The sequence below is a fragment of the Thamnophis sirtalis genome, unplaced genomic scaffold (assembly GCF_051295495.1).
Source record: "Thamnophis sirtalis isolate CommonGarterSnake01/CBP01778 unplaced genomic scaffold, rThaSir2_p1.2 scaffold_8, whole genome shotgun sequence".
Taxonomy (NCBI): domain Eukaryota; kingdom Metazoa; phylum Chordata; class Lepidosauria; order Squamata; family Natricidae; genus Thamnophis; species Thamnophis sirtalis.
This window is the reverse complement of record NW_028261388.1, coordinates 8,984,174-9,002,095: the sequence shown is the minus strand read 5'-3', so window position 1 is coordinate 9,002,095 and position 17,922 is coordinate 8,984,174. Positions and strand designations below refer to the sequence as shown.

At 43.5% G+C, this 17,922-nt stretch overlaps 1 protein-coding gene across 1 annotated transcript in view; it reads left to right on the top strand.

The window, feature by feature from the left end:
- Positions 1-818: 818 nt before the first annotated feature.
- Positions 819-17,922, top strand: part of CTSC (cathepsin C) — a 43,796-nt gene continuing 26,692 nt past the window's right edge. Inside the window, exons 1-2 of the mRNA XM_087721070.1 lie at positions 819-1,130; positions 14,001-14,146. Of these exons, the coding sequence (XP_087577196.1) occupies positions 956-1,130; positions 14,001-14,146 (321 nt within the window). The 5' untranslated portion in view covers positions 819-955. The remainder of the gene's footprint in view (positions 1,131-14,000; positions 14,147-17,922) is intronic.

Genomic DNA, 17,922 nt, shown 5'->3' with positions numbered 1-17,922 from the left:
ATTTTGTCGGTTTGTATACGGAAATCTCACAAGATCTTGACCATCTGATTTTCGGTGACTTTTTCAGGCTGATGTTCCCACCAGTTGGTTGCAGTTTTAATATTATAATTTTTGCACAAATTCCAATGGATCATTTGTGCTACTGAATTGTGCCGCAATTTATAATCAGTCTGCGCGATTTTTTTACAGCAGCTGAGTATGTGATCATCAGCTTCTTTGCAAAGTCTGCATTATTATTGTTGTTGTTGTTGTTGTTGTTGTTGTTATTTACTTTATTCATTAAACATGAAACTCAGTCAAATGAATATTCAAAAATGCATCACAAATACCACTGACTGGTGCTAATGGTTGATTATCAGTATTACCATAACTGCTTATTAGCAAGTGAATGATGTAAGACTCACATTACAAAGGAGCCATTATTAGCATTTAGAATACGGTTGTTATTATTAACAATACCCTCGCTATCAGTTTGATTCATACTTTGCATGGCCAAAATGGATCCAGACAAATGCACCGCTCACTAAGCGCTGATGTCATTTAAAGAAGAAGAAAAATATGTACAAATAAACAACTAAAAAATAAAAAAGAATGCAAGAGAGGCAAAACTCTCCAGCGGCTTGGAAAAAAAAATAATTAAAAACAAATCACCGGATCGATTCCGGGCAAACACGTGCAAAGTCGATCTCTGTTCCGGGAATCCCGCCCCGCAGGAGACGAAAAAAGCAAACTGGCGCTGCGTCCGGGGCGCTGTGCCAAAAAGTCTCGGAGCCCGGGAAGAAACAAAACCCCAGCCCTTCACACGTGACACGCAAGGGCGGGCCTAGCCGAGCCCTGCTGTTCCGGGGAAAGGGATCCCGCCGGGTGCAGACGGCTTCAGCAGGCTGGTGGGAACCCGCCGTGCCCGTCTCTTTCTCTCCGTGCCTGTCTCTTGCTCTCCACCGCGCGCGGTGCCATGGCGCGCTTGGCAACCTGGCTTTCCTTCTTCTTGGCCGCCCTGCTGCAACTCGGGCCGTGCACAGCCGACACCCCGGCCAACTGCACGTTTGAAGACCTGGAGGGCACCTGGGTGTTCCAGGTGAGAAGCGGGCAGGGGCCCCCGACCCGGGAGATCAATTGTTCCGACGTGGGTAAGTCGCGGCTTTTGACTTTTTTCTTTCTTTCGTTATTCTTTTTCCCTTCCTTCTGTTCTTCAGGAAAGAAGAAGAAAATCAAAACTTTCCAAGGGGAAAAACAAACACGCAAGTTTAAGCATTCCCAAGGGATTTTTAATTCTCTCCCCCACCCCCATCCCCAAATGGCAACTGTGTTTTGTTGGGGTTTTCTTTTCTTTGAAACAAAAAGTTTTGTTTCCAAGAGTTTTCTTTGCTCTTCTTAGAATATAGAATAGCAGAGTTGGTAGGGACCTTGGAGGTCTTCTAGTCCACCCCCCTGCCTAGGCAGGAAAACCTATACCACTTCAGTCAAATGGTTGTCCAATCTCTTCTTGAAAACTTCCAGTGTTGTTTTCTTTGAAACAAAACTTTGTTTCCAAGTGTTTTCTTTGCTTTTCTTAGAATATAGAATAACAGAGTTGGAAGAGACCTTGGAGGTCTTCTAGTCCAACCCTCTGCCTAGGCAGGAAAACCTATACTATTTCTGTCAAATGGTTATCCAATCTCTTCTTGAAAACTTCCAGTGTTGGAGCATTTACAACTTCTGGAGGCAAGTTGTTCCACTGATTAATTGTTCTAACTGTCAGGAAATTTCTCCTCAGTTCTAAGTTGCTTCTCTCCTTGATTAGTTTCCACCCATTGCTTCTTGTCCTGCTTTCTGGTGCTTTGGAGAATAGTTTGACCCCCTTGTCTCTGTGCCAGCCCCTGAGATATTGGAAGACTGCTATCATGTCTCCCCTAGTCCTTCTTTTCATTAAACTAGACATACCCAGTTTCTGCAACCGTTCTTCATACGTTTTAGCCTCCAGACCCCTAATCCTCTTTGTTGCACTTCTCTGCACTCTTTCTAGAGTGCATTCTCCACTCCCATTTCTCACTTCATTTCTTGAAAAGTGGAAGGTTTTCAAAGAAAAAAAACCCCAAGAAAGTCCAGTTGCCTTTTGGAAAAAAAAACATCTTTAGGACAATCACGACCTGGATGATTGAGAATCTTCATAGACAATCGATTTAACCCAGGGCTCTCTTAATGCATGGGCCTTGGGGGGGGGGGACGAGCATAGGGGCCCTATACTAATCTGTGTATGTTAACCCTTCAATAAACCTTGTATCATATAATTACAGCAACATATTTATTAGGATAGGATAGAATAGCAGAGTTGGAAGGGACCTTGGAGGTCTTCTAGTCCAACCCCTTGCTTAGGCAGAAAACCCTACACCACTTCAGACAAATGGTTATCCAACCTCTTCTTAAAAACTTCCAGTGTTGGAGCATTCACAACCTGTTACATTTTTTTTTGTAAAAAAAATTACATTTTATTGACATTTTTATTCATACTAACTTGCATTAATAGAAATTGGAAGTGCCAATATATTAAATATACGTTTAATTTTATCAACTGTTTACATTTTTATTCCTGTGAGTAGTTGTCGTAGGGGCCCCAGTGTGCTGCTTTGCTGTTAAAACATTGGCCCTGATTTAACCTACCCTAATATCCCCCCCCCCCTCGTCCCCACAACTTAAGAGGGGTAGCTGCCTCTAGGCCGCCTCTCCCCACCGAACTACAAATCTCATTGTCCTCAATTTGTGTCAACATTGCTGGTTGGAAGTTGGTAACTAAACACAGTCAGGCTGGGACTTTTTATTCACCATGCTAAACCGAGTTAAAATAAATTTGGGTAATTTGCAATGTAGGAACGCTGTGGCTCAGTGGCTAAGACGCTGAGCTTGTCAATCGAAAGGTTGGCAGTTCGGCGGTTCTAATCCCTAGCGCCATGTAATAGAGTGAGCTCCCGTTACTTGTTCCAGCTTCTGCCAGCCTAGCAGTTCGAAAGCACGTAAAAATGCAAGTAGAAAAATAGGAACCACCTTTGGTGGGAAACTAACAGTGTTCCGTGCGTCTTCGGTGTTTAGCCATGCCAGCCACATGACTACGGAGACGTCTTCGGACAGTGTATATGTGCGAAGGGAAGGTTGAAGGTTGAAGGTTTATTGCATTTATATGCCGCCCTATTCCCCGAAGGGACTCAGGGCGGCTAACAAACCCAGGAGGGGGGGGGGTTACAAACAGGTAACACACAAACAAGATACAGAGAAAAATTAAAAACAATCAACAGTCACACAATTCGAGGGGGGGAAGGGAACTCGTCAGCCCCAGGTCTGCCAGAACAGCCAGGTTTTCATAGCTTTACGGAAAGTCTGGAGGGAGGTGAGGGTCTGAATCTCTGCGGGGAGTTCGTTCCAGAGGGCCGGAGCAGCCACAGAGAAGGCCCTCCTCCGGGTAGTAGCCAGGCGACTTTGGCCAGTAGATGGAATCCGGAGGAGGCCTAATCTGTGGGATCTAATGGGTCTTTGGGAGGTAATTGGGAACCTTTACCTTACCTAATTTGCAATTCAGCATTTGTAGAAACTCAGTGACCATTTTTAAGATGAAACCAGTCATCCCCCGTGACTCATACGGTTGATTGGATTTTGCAGATTGTGCAAACAGAAGAATTGTTTTGACAATCTGGGCTGTGCAAACATTTTTCCTCCATTCTGACTCGGTGCCCCCTAATTCTCATTTTTTTTCACTTCAACTGAACTGATAACACACACTTTAGGTATCAAACACCAAACCTGTTGCTTTCCAGAAATATTTATGGAGCAGCCTCATCTTCAGCAGAGATGCCACTTGGAAAAGTTTTTTAGTTCCATGTTCGGGATAAAGGAAAGCTTAAAGTTGCTTGATAGAGAGAGATGCGTGGCGTATAAATCTAATAAACAACTTTAAAAAAAAAAAAAGATTTTCCAGTGATTTTGCAAGGCAAATATGACAGAATTAATAGGTATGTGGCAGTTCAAATCTATAAACCCTAAAGGCTTCTAAAAATCAACAAACACTTGTCTCAATTCAAAACATCAATAAAATAAAATAAAACACAGTCATACTAAGAGCCATGGTAGCGCAGTAGTTAACATGCAGTATTGCAGGCTAACTCTGCCCAACGCCAGCAATTCGATCCTGACTGGCTCATGGTTGACTCAGCCTTCCATCCTTCCGTGGTGGGTAAAATGAAGACCCAGATTTTGGGGAGCTGACTCTGTAAACCGCTTAAGAGAGGGCTGTAAAGCACTGTGAAGCGGTATATAAGTCTAAGTGCTATTGCTATGTCCCCTCCATCACTCACACTGTTGCCAGTTTCCCAGGGCCCATGTTCCACCACCCAACCCTTCTCTTCTTATCACTTTTCTTAAATCTCTGTCTCCTTACCCATCTCCAGTTAACGGCCTTGGCTTGGTTAATATTTGGCCAGCCAATCTTTAACTAGAGCAAAATCTTCCCTTTTCAATCCCTATTCAAACTAAACCAGGGGTGGGTTTCAACCGGTTCACGGCGGTCCCTGCGAACCGGTTGGTCGCCGAACCCGGAAGTAAGTAACTTCCGGGAACGGCGAAGGGCGCGCCCGCCCGCCCGCGGTCCTTACCCGGTTTTGACGAGTTCTGCGCTTCCACGCATGCGCAGGACGCATACAGCGCCTGCGCGATCGTCCAGGAGCAGCTGGAGCGTCGCACAGACGCTAGTACGCATGCGTGCACCGCGCGGGTGCACGAGGACGCCGCCGGCCCCGTTCCAACCGAACCAGTTGGAACGGGGCGAGAAACCCACCCCTGAACTAAACCCATGTTCAGGGATGTCCAACCTTGGCCCCTTTAAGACCTGTGGACTTCAACTCCCAGAATTCCCCCAGCCAACATGGGGGAATTCTGGGAGTTGAAGTCCGCAGGTTTTTAAGGGGGCCATGGTAGGACACCTCTGCTCATGTTTCAATGCTAGCTCAGGCCACAACTGCCCCACCCTCCCAAAATCAACTGTCCATATAGTTTGTGTGCATATGTACGTAACTCCTCACTGAAGCCTCATTTATCTCAGTGTACAATTAACTTAGGTGGGACGCGGTGGCTAAGACGCTGAGTTTGTCGATCAGAAAGGTCAACAGTTCAGCGGTTCGAATCCCTAGCGCCGTGTAACGGAGTGAGCTCCCGTTACTTGTCCCAGCTTCTGCCAACCTAGCAGTTCGAAAGCACGTAAAATATGCAAGTAGAAAAACAGGAACCACCTTTGGTGGGAAGGTAACAGCGTTCTGTGCGCCTTTGGCGTTGAGTCATGCCGGCCACATGACCACGGAGACATCTTCAGACAACGCTGGCTCTTCGGCTTTGAAGCGGAGATGAGCACCGCCCCCTAGAGTCAGGAACGACTAGTACATATGTGCGAGGGGAACCTTTACCTTTTACGATTAACTTCTCCTTTGCTACGGTTTAAAACTTTTGCAACTTGTTTGCAACAACTTGTCCTTGTTTCCTATCACCAACTAAGATCATAGGGACATTTTTAAAATTAGCATAGTCCATCTAAAGTCCAAATTTGGGGAATGTTTACAAGGAGGGGATAATGGCTTTGCAGTTTTTATTATCAGAAGTACATTGCTAATTTCCAGCATCAAGGTTAAGAGCTGTGGTTTCCTTCCATGTGATAGCAGTACTGGTAACATGTCTCAAGCAGAAACTTCAGTGGTTTATGAATCGTGTCAGGCCTCTTAAACTTCCTCTTTTTCCTCCCTGCTATTTCTATTTTTTTTTTTTTTTTGGTTTGGGTTTTTAACCTTCTTTCTGGATGTCTGGGCTTTTTTTCGATGCTTATTTGCAAAAATCAGATTCTTAAGTCCCTAAAAATGACACTTATCACTTATAGCTATGAGAAGTGCGTCACCATTAATGCAAAACAAGTTAGCTTTGTATTTTTTGCAAGTTATTTTGCCCAGGAAGACGATGGGAGAAGGCAGTCCTTAGAGAGGAATATAAAAATAAATGGTATTTTCTTTTATGGCCACTATACTGACCTAAAAATAATAATAATAATTGAGATCAGCGGGGTGGGAAACATTCCCACTGTACAGAAGTACAAATCCTTGTTCTTGTATTTCTCAACTCTTTGGTTTTTAACAATGCTCCTTATGGGCGTGTAGATGTGGTCCTCTGTTTGCAACGACAGTTAGGATCACAGTTTCCGCTGCTGAGCAAGGAGATTTTTAAGTGAGTCGTGCTTGATTTTATGACCTTTTGTGCCAGGGTTGTTAAAGGAGGCACTGCAGTTGTTAAGTGAATCACGGGGTTGTTAAGCGAATCTGGATTTCTCCATTAACTTTGCTTGTCACAAGGTGACTGGAAAGGATGCTGCAACTATTTTAAATACAGGTAGTCCTCAACTTATATCAGTTCATTTTGTGACTGTTTCTTTCTTTCTCTCTCTTTTTCTCTCTCTCACTTTCTCTTTTTTCTCTCTTCTCTTCCTCTCTCTTTATCTATTTTCTGTCTATAACTTTTTCTCTTTCTCTATCTATTTTTCTCTCTATCACTTTCTCTCTTTCTCTTTCTCCCTTTTTCTCTCTTCCTCTTCCTCGTTATCTATTTTTCTCTCTATCACTTTTTCTCTTTCTCTTTTGCTATTTTCTCTCTTTCTATCACTTTTTCTCTTTCTCTTTCTCTTTCTCTATTTTCTCTTTCTATAACTTTTTCTTTCTCTTTCTCTATTTTTCTCTCTATCACTTTCTCTCTTTCTCTTTCTCTCTTTTTCTCTCTTCCTCTTCCTCTTTATCTATTTTTCTCTTTCTATCACTTTTTCTTTCTTTCTCTTTATCTATTTTCTCTCTTTCTATAACTTTTTCTCTTTCTCTTTATCTATTTTTCTCTCTATCACTCTCTTTCTCTCTTTTTCTCTCTTCCTCTTCCTCTTTATCTATTTTTTCTCTCTTTCTATCACTTTTTCTCTCTTCCTCTCTTTCTCTTTCTCTATTTTTCTCTCTCTTTCTTTCTCGCATGGGTGAGTGTACATGTACAGGTAGTTCTCGCCTTACAATTATTCATTTAGTGACAGATCAAAATTGCAACACTGAAAAAAGTGACTTATGACCATTTTCACACTTATGATTGTTGCTGCATCCTCATGGTTCATTGATCAAAATTCAGAGGCTTGGCAACCGACTCATATTTATGACGGTTTCTGTGTCCTGGGGAGTCATGTGATCCCCTTTAGTGATCTTCTGACAAGCCAAGTCAATGGGGAAGCCAGATTCAACTTAACAACTGCAGCGATTCACTTAACAAGGGTGGCGAAAAAGGTTGTAAAACGGGGCAAAATGAACTTAATTTTTTTTTTGCTTAGCAACAGCGATTCTGGGCTCAATTTTGGTTCGTAAGTCAAGGACTAACTATATGCTGGATGCCAAGTATCACAAATTATGATCACATGACTATGGGTATAATTGTAAGTGTGAGGACCGGTCATAAGTCACTTTTTAATTGGCCTTGTAACTTTAATTGGTCCCTACATGAACGATTGTAAGTTGAGGACTATCTGTATGAGCTATTACAGCAATATTTTATGAAAATAATTCCCAAAAAACGTGAAAGAGCACCATTTACGATCTTTCATGTATGGCATGGAAAATTTTGCTGTGGGTGAAAAATGGATGCAAAGCTTCCTTCATTTTCTCTGCTAACTTTTGTTTCTAATAAAGAGAAAATGCAGCTGTGCAGAACTCCAGGTTTAAAGTTTTAAAAAAGTACATTTCCGTGCAGATGCCGAACAGCTGTCTGTAACTCCTACACCAAATGTCACCTTTCTTCGGATTATGCTAAATTTTCAGCAGGCAACGATATAATTTTTTTTGGGGGGGGGGGGGACACTGCTGCTTTAAGAAATAGAAATCTTGAAAAATGTTGCCTTCCTGATGTGGGTTGCTCAACCCGACTTTCAAAGAGAACAAAGAGGGAATCGGTGGTTTCCTTTGTAACTGAACTGATTTTATATTTTTCCTTTTGTAAAGCTTTTGGTTAAATTTGTGATCACATGCCCTTTAACCAAGAGATCTGGGAGGGGTGGCGGAATTTCCCCACCCTTAGAGGCCTCTATGAGGTGCAAACAGCCAGTCTGTTTGCGGAACAGAAAAATGAAATGAAATTAAAGTTGTACTTTGGCATCCTGCAGCTTTAAGAGAAATGGAAATAATTTTTGAACTTGTCTTGTGCCTGAAACTTACTATTTAGTCAGCAGGAATTTCAGTCATGTGAATGTGGGGGTTTTTTCTGTTAAGGAAATGTAAGCAGATTTATGTGCTTATGTGTCCGTGTGTGTGTGTGTGTGTGTGTGTGTTTGTGTGTGTGTGTGTAAAAATACTTTGCAAATGTTAGGGATTTATGGTCAATTCAGACTTTATCCCAAAGCTTTAGTTTTGTTCAATTACTGCTATTCTCTCGCTCCCTCCCTCCTTTTCTCTCTCTCTCCAACTCTTTCTCTTTCTTTCTTTCTCTCTTTTTCTCTCTCTTCCTCTCACTTCCTCTCTTTTTTCTCTCTTTCTCTTTTTTCTTTTTCTATTTTATCTTTCTCATTCTTTCTTTTTTCTCTCCCTCTCTCTTTCTCTTTATCTGTCTTTCTCTTTCTATCACTCTCTTCTCTTTCTCTTTATTTTTATCTCTTTGTATCACTCTTTTCCCCTCTTCCTCTCTTTTTCTTTATCTATTTTTTCTCTCTTTCTATCACTGTCGTTTTTCTCTCTTCCTCTCTCTCGTTCTTTATCTATTTTTCTCTCTATCACTCTTTCTTCTCTTTTCCTCTCTTTCTCTTTATTTTTCTCTCTATCATTCTTTCTCTTTTCTCTGTCTTTCTCTTTATTTTTCTCTCTTTCTATCACTCTTTCTCCCTTTTTTCATCTGTCTTTCTCTTTATCTATTTTTCTCTCTTTCTCTCTCTCATGGGTGAGTGTACATGTAGAGGTAGTCCTCGCCTTACAACTATTCATTTAGTGACCATTCAAAGTTACAACAGCACTGAAAAAAGTGACTTATAACTTTTTTTTCAAGCTTACAACTGATGCAACATCCCCATGATCAGGTGATCAAAATTTGGACACTTGGCAACTGGTTCATATTTATGACGGTCGCCGTGTCCCGTGGTCATGTGATCCCCTTTTGCAACCTTCTGACAAGCAAAGTCAACGGAAAAACCCGATTCACGTAAAAAACGTGTTACTAACTTAACAAGTGCAGTGATTCACTTAACAGCTGTGGCAAGAAAGTTTTCAGAATGAAGCAAAACCCACTTAACAACTGTCTCGCTTAGCAATGGAAATTTTTGGAGTCAGTTGTGGTCGTAAGTCAAGGACTACCTATATATATGTGTGGAAAGTACTTGGTTCCAAGGATACCTGGCTTTTGTAATCTAATGCTGTAAAATGAAATAATTCTCTTTTGTTGTTGTTGTTGCAAATGTTGTAATGTTGTAAAATGAAACAATTTGTTAAGGGTTCTCTTTTTAACACCTTCTATTGTTGCACACCTGAATGGGGCAATAATTTTGGGAAACACTCTTCCTTAATTTCTGTATTTCAATTTTTAAGGCCCAGTATTGGTCAACCAGAAATACTGTACTTTTTGGAGTATAAGACGCATCCCCCCCAAAAAGAGTAAAAATCTGGGTAAAATCTTATACACTGAATACAGCTATGCATGCCCTTTTATGGCAAAAATGGGCTCGTTTTCATGAAAAATGGGGATTTTTAACTCATTTTTGCCCCCCCCCCCAGCCCCTAGGAGCACTTTGCAGGCTTCTCAAATAACCTGCATGCCCAAAAAATGAGGTGTGCAGATGTTTTGGGAGGTTAGGGTTAGAGTGCAAAACTTTTTTTAAATGACCTCTTCAAAATCTTGGTGCGTCTTATACTCCCAAAAATACGGTAGTTATTATTATTGCTGTTTATACACCATCGGCCAGATATTTAGACATTTGCCTCAGGTGGCTCTGCTCACTGTCAGTCATTCCCTGGGCACCTCCCAATTGGACTACTACTCTACGTGGGGCTCAGAGGCGGTATTCAGCCGGTTCGGACCGGTTCACCCGAACCGGTAGTGGAAATTGCGGGGGGGGGGGGGCACCCACCTGCCCAAACTCTATGCCATCCTATTAGCAGGGGTGGTTTCTCACCCTCGTTCCAACCGGTTCGGTTGGAACGGGCCGGCGGCGTCCTCGTGCACGCACGCAGTGCACGCATGCGTACTAGCGTCTGTGCGATACTCCAGCTGCTCCTGGAGGATTGCGCAGGCGCTGTATGCGTCCTGCGCATGCGTGGAAGCGCAGAACTAGTCAAAACCGGGTAAGGAGCGCGGGCGGGCGGGTGGGCCCTTCGCCGTTCCCGGAAGTTACTTCCAGGTTCGCCGACCAACCGGTTCGGGGGACCGCCGCGAACCGGTTGAAACCCACCCCTGCTATTTAGGTATGTTTTCAAGTTGTGTGCATGCATGCAATCCACACACGCAATCAAAGCGCATGCACGGAAGGCCGAGTGCATGCGTGGATGGGACACGTGCACTCACATTTGTGAACCGGTAGGGAAAGTAAGTGACTACCACCCCTGGTGGGGCTGCCCTTGAAGACTATCCCAAAACTTCTGCTGGGGCTGAATGCAGCTGCACAGGCAGTTATATATGCTCCTAGACTGGCAGACTTTCCATCTCTGCTCCATAAGCTGCATTGGTTATCAGGTTGCTTCCAGGCCCAATTCAAGGTGCTGGTCATAATCTTCAAATCCTTTCATGGCAAGGGCCCAATTTATTTTTGAAGGACTGTCCTCTTTGTTAAAGGTAAAGGTTTCCCTCGCACATAAGTGCTGCTCGTTCCCGACTCTAGGGGGCAGTGCTCATCTCCCTTTCAAAGCCGAAGAGCCAGCGCTCTCCAAAGACATCTCCGTGGTCATGTGACCGGCATGACTAAACGCCAAAGGCGCACAGAACGCTGTTCCCCTTCCCACCAACGGGGGTCCCTATTTTTCTACTTGCATTTTTTACGTGCTTTCGAACTGCTAGGTTGGCAGAAGCTGGGACAAGTCACGGGAGCTCACTCCGTTACGCGGCACTAGGGATTCGAACCGCCGAACTGCCGACCTTTTTGATCAACAAGCTCGGCCTCTTAGCCACTGAGCCAATGCATCCCTCTCTGATGACCTCTGTCCATTCCCATGGATCTGCCAGAGAAGGCATGTTGTAGTTACCTCCATTAGGCATTTATAGTACGTTTGGTGAGCCCTAGATGCCTCCTCTGCTGTGGCTCCCCACCTCATGGGATTTCCTCCCCCCCAAAAGTGAGATTATTAGAATTTTAAATTGGAGTATCAGGGTGGATTTGATTTAAACCAGGTCAATTTAAATCCCTAGTAAAAAAGCTTGATTGGAATCGATTGAAATCATAATTTTTAAGGAGCAACCATCATCTCTGTCCCGCAGCGGCTCCTCCTCTAACCCGCTGTTGACTCAACGACAGTCCCGATATTGCAGAATATACAGCCTCCTCATGCTACCTAACTAAGCTCCATTTCATGCTGAATAAACTGAATTATGAAGGTATCTTAAATAGAAAACTATCTTTAGGTAGGTTTTCAATCCCAAAAGCATTGTATTAAAATGAATCAAGAAAACAATCTGGGTGGCGCAGTGGTTAGAGTGCAGTACTGCAGGCCACTTCAGCTGACTGCTAGCTGAAGTTCGGCGGTTCAAATCTCACTGGCTCAGGGTTGACTCAGCCTTCCATCCTTCCGAGGTGGGTAAAATGAGGACCCGGATTGTTGGGGGCGATATGCTGAGTCTGTAAACCGCTTAGAGAGGGCTGAAAGCCCTATGAAGCGGTATATAAGTCTAACTGCTATTGCTATTGCTATTGCTATTGGGTATAGTTCCTTGAGCCCAATGGAAGAGAGTATCAGTGGCTCCAGATTGAGCCGTGGAGTTGTTGGTGTGTTTGCTTTGAGAAATTTATTTATTCTATTTATTAAATTTAGGGACTGCCCATTTCCCTCGCAGAGCGAATTTTATTGCCCCGTGCTCATTTGCAGTGATGATCCCAAAGGTACTTTTTCAAGTAGCAATAGCAGTTAGACTTATATACCGCTTCATAGGGCTTTCAGCCCTCTCTAAGCGGTTTACAGAGTCAGCATATTGCCCCCAACAACAATCCGGGTCCTCATTTTACCCACCTCGGAAGGATGGAAGGCTGAGTCAACCCTGAGCCGGTGAGATTTGAACAGCCGAACTGCAGAACTGCAGTCAGCTGAACTAGCCTGCAGTGCTGCATTTAACCACTGCGCCACCTCGGCGAAAGTATTCAGGTATTTGGATTTTTAGAGAGTCGTTGAGGCCACTTAGAGGTTTGTCTGTGTTCTCGAGGTCACCTGAGTAGTGCAAATGGGTGTGGACCCTTTTTTCCACATCGATTTGCACTACTCAGGTGACCCTAAGGACACAGACAAACCTCCAAGTGGCCTCAATGACTCTCCCAAAGGATGCAAATGACCAGCTGTCTGCAAGGAGTGTAGAGCCTCCCATTTCCCACCATCCAATCAGAGTTGAAGAAGCTTCTTGGATGAGAAGCGAAACATCTTCAAAGAAAAACCAAGAAAGACCAGTTGTCTCTTTAAAAAAGCACCTTTGGAACAACTATGACCGAAAATCTCCATAGACATTTTGCATTGATGATGTTATCTAGTTGGGTATTGAAATGTCACCAAGCGAACAGTTACGTTTGGAGAATACCAAGAACTGCATAAAATGTTAAGCATTTCTGTTCAACTAGGAGATTTTATCTTTTTCTTTTAAATGGCTTTGTTTAAAAATAAAGAACCGAAAATGTTAGTAGCATAATCTTTTTTTAAAATCTCCTTTATAGATTGTAGACATTGTTTAAAATAACACGGCAATATTAACATCTAAAGGCATCATCAAAAAGAAATATGATCAAAGCAAAAGGAAGTAAAATGAATAAAAGAAACATTTGGTATAAGGTCAAACTGAAAAGATGGTAATGTTCAGAACATTAAACTAGCCAAGCTATACAATGAAAGATAAACTCAAAATGGCACCTAAAACATAACTAAAAGATTCAAATATTTTTCTATTTAAAACAGAACACAGTAAAACAGATCATAAAAAGATAATAAACATAAAAATGATACATAAAATTATTATAGAGTATTTTATAGTGCTGAAGAATCTTGTTCTTATTTTTATCAATAACATTCATAAAAAGTACCACATATCGTAAATGTTTTGTGTCTACCATATTAACATATTTTATGTGTTCATTTTGCTATAGATACTATAATTGGTTTAACTGTATGTCGGGTTAAGAGATAGAATCCAATTTCTGTCAAAGGGTTATTACCAATCTAACTACTATCGGCAGAGCAATTAATATATATTTTCATGTGGTTCTTAAGCTGGGCCTCAAATAGATTGACAATAGAACTCAAGGGGTTTTTAAATATTAAAAAACAAATTATACCCAAAAATATTATAGCAATAGCAGTTAGACTTATATACCGCTTCATAGGGCTTTCAGCCCTCTCTAAGCGGTTTACAGAGTCAGCATATTGCCCCCAACAACAATCTGGGTCCTCATTTTACCCACCTCGGAAGGATGGAAGGCTGAGTCAACCCTGAGCCGGTGAGATTTGAACAGCCGAACTGCAGTCAGCTGAAGTAGCCTGCAGTGCTGCATTTAACCACTGCGCCACCTCGGCTCTTATTCAAAATTGGAAAGCAGGATTTATATGCTTGCATATTTATTCAAACATTTAAAGCTTGCTTTTTTACCAATTAATCTCAGGTCTGAATTCAGTCAGCTAAAAATAAGGCCAGATAAAAACAGTTTTTTTAAAAAAAAATATTTATTGCATATTAAGGAACAGACAATTAACACTGTTACTGCTGTGTCAGCTCTTCATATTCAGTTACTGAAAACTCTTCGCTGTTTCGTTTTTTAGGTCCTGTGGAGAAAAAAATAACTGTACATCTTCAGAAACTTGACGTAGCTGAGGACGATCGTGGAAATTACGGCTTTTTCACCATAATTTACAACCAGGGCTTCGAGGTTGTCTTGAATAGCTACAAGTGGTTTGCATTTTTTAAGGTAAATGAGGAGTCCCCTTCCAGAAACTTGCACACCTCTTTATCCCAGAATGTATTGGCATTAAAATGTGGCACCAAAACTACAATCTTGCTGAGCACAGTTGGTAAAAAAATGTTTTTCCCCCTGGCTGTGTAACACAACCGATAGCTACATCTCCCCTTTGAAGAGCAAGCAAGAAGCAATCAATACTTAACCCTTGTAAAATATAGAATTGTATAAATAATTGAGGAAAGCAATCGAGCACAACGTGGTGGCCATTTGCTGTTTAAAGTATTTCCGGGCAAATTTCCTTGGTCAGTAATGAGCATAGCAAAGTACATGGGGAGAGATGCCTTCTATGCTATAGGTTTAGAATTTTCTTTGCTTAAAATCCAAAACTGTTCTGCCCTTCACCATATCAAATTGCATAAGTTTTATTGTATTGGCAAAACTGCCTCTTCTTGGGGTTGGAGGGAGCCTGAAGTAGTGAAGCACATGTGTTAGCATGTGTGTTGCAAGGCTTTGTGGTGGCACAGTGGTTAAAATGCAATTCTGCAGGCTAACTCTGCCCACAGCCTGGAGTTCGTCTCCTGACGGGGCTCAAGGTTGACTCAGCCTTCCATCCTTCCGAGGTCGGTAAAACGAGGACCCAAATTGATGGGGGGAAACATGATGACATTATAAAGCACTCAGAGTGTGCTGTGAAGCGGTATATACCAATAGCACTTAAGACTTATATACCGTTTCACAGTGCTTTACAACCCTCTCTAAGAGTCAGCATACTTCCCCCCACAACAATTCGAGTCCTCGTTTTACCGAACTCGGAAGGATAGAAGGCTGAGTCAACCTTGAGCCGGTCAGGATCGAACTGCTGGCATTCGGCAGAAGTAGCCTGCAGTACTGCATTCTAACCAGTGCGCCATCACACCAATTCAATGAGAAACTGTGCCATCTTTGTTCAGAAGTAATGGTTAAAGCAGAGATGTCTCCAAAGCTAGGGCTATGATTCCATGGTTGTGCCTGCCATCTTGACTTTTTTGACCTTCAAGACACCCTTGGGTTGGAAAGCATACAAGGGCCTTTGCTTGATTCACCAGCACAAGCAACAAAGATGACTGAGGATCTGAAGGCTAAATCATATGACGAATGGTTGAGGGATGGCTAGGTGTAATCTAGCCAATAAAACAATAGGATAAGGGGGGAACCTGATAGCTTTCTTCCAATACTTGAGGGACTGTTACAGAGAAGAGGGGGTTTACCTTATTCTCTGAAGCACCTGTTCCGACCGAGGCTTCCCAAGAGCATGAAGCAAACTCCTGGTCCCAACAAAAATCCCTTTTATGAATTGAATTTTGCTCATTCACATCCAGCAAAGTCTTTCAAGGGAAGATTTACACAAGTCACAGACCTTATCTGACTTGGAGAGCTGCCAGGCGGATATCTGCAAAACTTGGCAAGGAGTCTCGGAGAGTCACGAACCAATTAAGCGAACTAATTGTCTCCTGCAAACTCCACTCCCCTTTTGTTCCTCTTTTATTTCCTCTGGAAGGGGCCATTCATCGTCCACCTGTGGCCTTACTCCCAAGTCGACCCCTGTTCTTTAGATGTTCCTTTCATCTGGCAACTCTGTGCATGCACACTCTGGGAACAGGCTTCAGTCTGCCTCACTGATCTCCATCTCCAAAGGCATCTGATAACTGGCATACGGTCCTGGACCCCTATCTGCCTCCAACGCAGAGCCCTCATCAGAGCCTTCTCCAGACTCCAGGACTGGCCCATGTTCCTCCCCAACCTCCTCACTGTCCGAATCTGCTGCCACTGGCGGGCCACAACAGCACCAGAGAAATGATGGGTGGAAGCTTGTTAAAGAGAGATCCAACTTAAAAAGAGGAAGAAAGTTTACGATAGTGAGAACAATTGATCAATGGAGTGGCTTCCCTCCTGGAGTTGTGGCTGCTGCATCATTGGAGGTTTCCAAAACCAGAATGGAGAACCATTTGAGTGGGATGATGTCCTTTCTTGAGCAGGGCATTGGTCTGTAAGAGGTCCTCTGAGGTCCTTTCCAGCCCTGTGATTCTTATGTTCAACACCCCCAGCACATCCATAATTTTCAGCTTGTGTTAACAAGCATTTGAATGCATTGTGTCAAAACAGGCTCAAGGATCCTAAAAGTGGTCGCGCCTTCATTAGAAACCTCCTCCTGGGGGAGCTCAGAAAATAGATGTCCACTGCCGCCATTTTAGAGATTTAGAGATTTATTAATATTTGTAGGCCGCCCTTTTCCCTGAGGGGACTCAGGGCGGCTCACATAAAACCAGGGAGGGGGAAATACAGACATTGACATAGAAACATATAATAAAATAGTAAGCAACATACATTCATCATTCGGGAGGGGCGGCTATCCTTGTCCCCAGGCCTGACGGGCTAGCCAGTTCTTAAGGGCTGTGCGGAAGGCCTGGACGGTGGAGAGGGTACGAATCTCCACGGGGAGCTCGTTCCAAAGGGTCGGGGCTACTACTGAGAAGGCCCTCCTCCTTGTAGTTGCCAGCCGGCATTGGCTGGCCGATGGAATACGGAGGAGGCCTAATCTATGTGATCTTATTGGTCGCAGGGAGGTAATTGGCAGAAGGCGGTCTCTCAAGTATCCAGATCCACTACCATGGAGGGCTTTATGGGTGACTAATAGCACCTTGAAGCGCATCCGGAGCTCGACAGGTAGCCAGCGCAGCTCGCGGAGGATAGGTGTTATGTGGGTGAACCGAGGTGCACCCACAATCACTCGCGCGGCCGCGTTCTGTACTAGCTGAAGTCAGCCGGATGCTCTTCAAGGGCAGCCCCATGTAGAGCACATTGCAGTATTCCAGCCTAGAGGTCACAAGGGCCCGGGTGACTGTTGTGAGAGCCTCCCGATTCAGGTAGGGTCGCAACTGGCGCACCAGGCGAACCTGGGCAAATGCCCCCCTGGTCACAGCCGTCAGGTGGTGGTCAAACGATAGCTGTGGATCTAGGAGGACTCCCAAGTTGCGAACCCTCTCTGAGGGGTATAGAATTTGACCCCCCAGCCTGAGAGATGGAATATTGGTGGAATCTTTGGGAGGGAAACACAACAGCCACTCGGTCTTTTCTGGGTTGAGCACAAGCTTGTTAACCCTCATCCAGTCCATAACGGCTTCAAGGCCTCGGTTCATCACGTTTTGGCGTCTTCTGTTCACCGGTTTTCCTTTTCTGGGCACTGCGGTTTCTAGAAAGAGGAACAAGCAATTCTTGGGGTTTGCCTTGGTCCCCCAGTGCAGAAGTCTTGTGTCATGGCCCTTCTTTGCTTCAAAAGCATTTGGAGAGGTCAGGAGTGTGATTTTAATCAAAAGCACTAGACAGCTCTTGCAAAATCTTGTGACAAAGTCAAACCCACTGAAAACACAGCCTGTCCGAAGGTGGTAATTACTCTGTAGTGATACACTGCAATAATCTGTATGCCGATCACATGCTTGTTTCCTGAGATCTTGCAAGCTACGCACTTTAGACTTGGCCTGGCTTCTGTTTTCGCAGATGGTAGATGAAGTCACGAGGTATAAGGCACCTGACCAGAAAGCTGGAGACTGTGACTTCTAGTCCCGTTTCATGCATGAAAGGCAGCTGGGTGAGCTTGGGAAAGTCGCTCTCTCAACCCAACTCATCTGTTACACTTATTGTGTGGAAAGATAGGAGGAAGAAAGTGGGTTGAATATGTTTTCTGCCTTGGATAATTTGTAAAAATAGTAGGAAGGGAAGAGAGAAAAGAATGAAAGAAATGAAGAAAA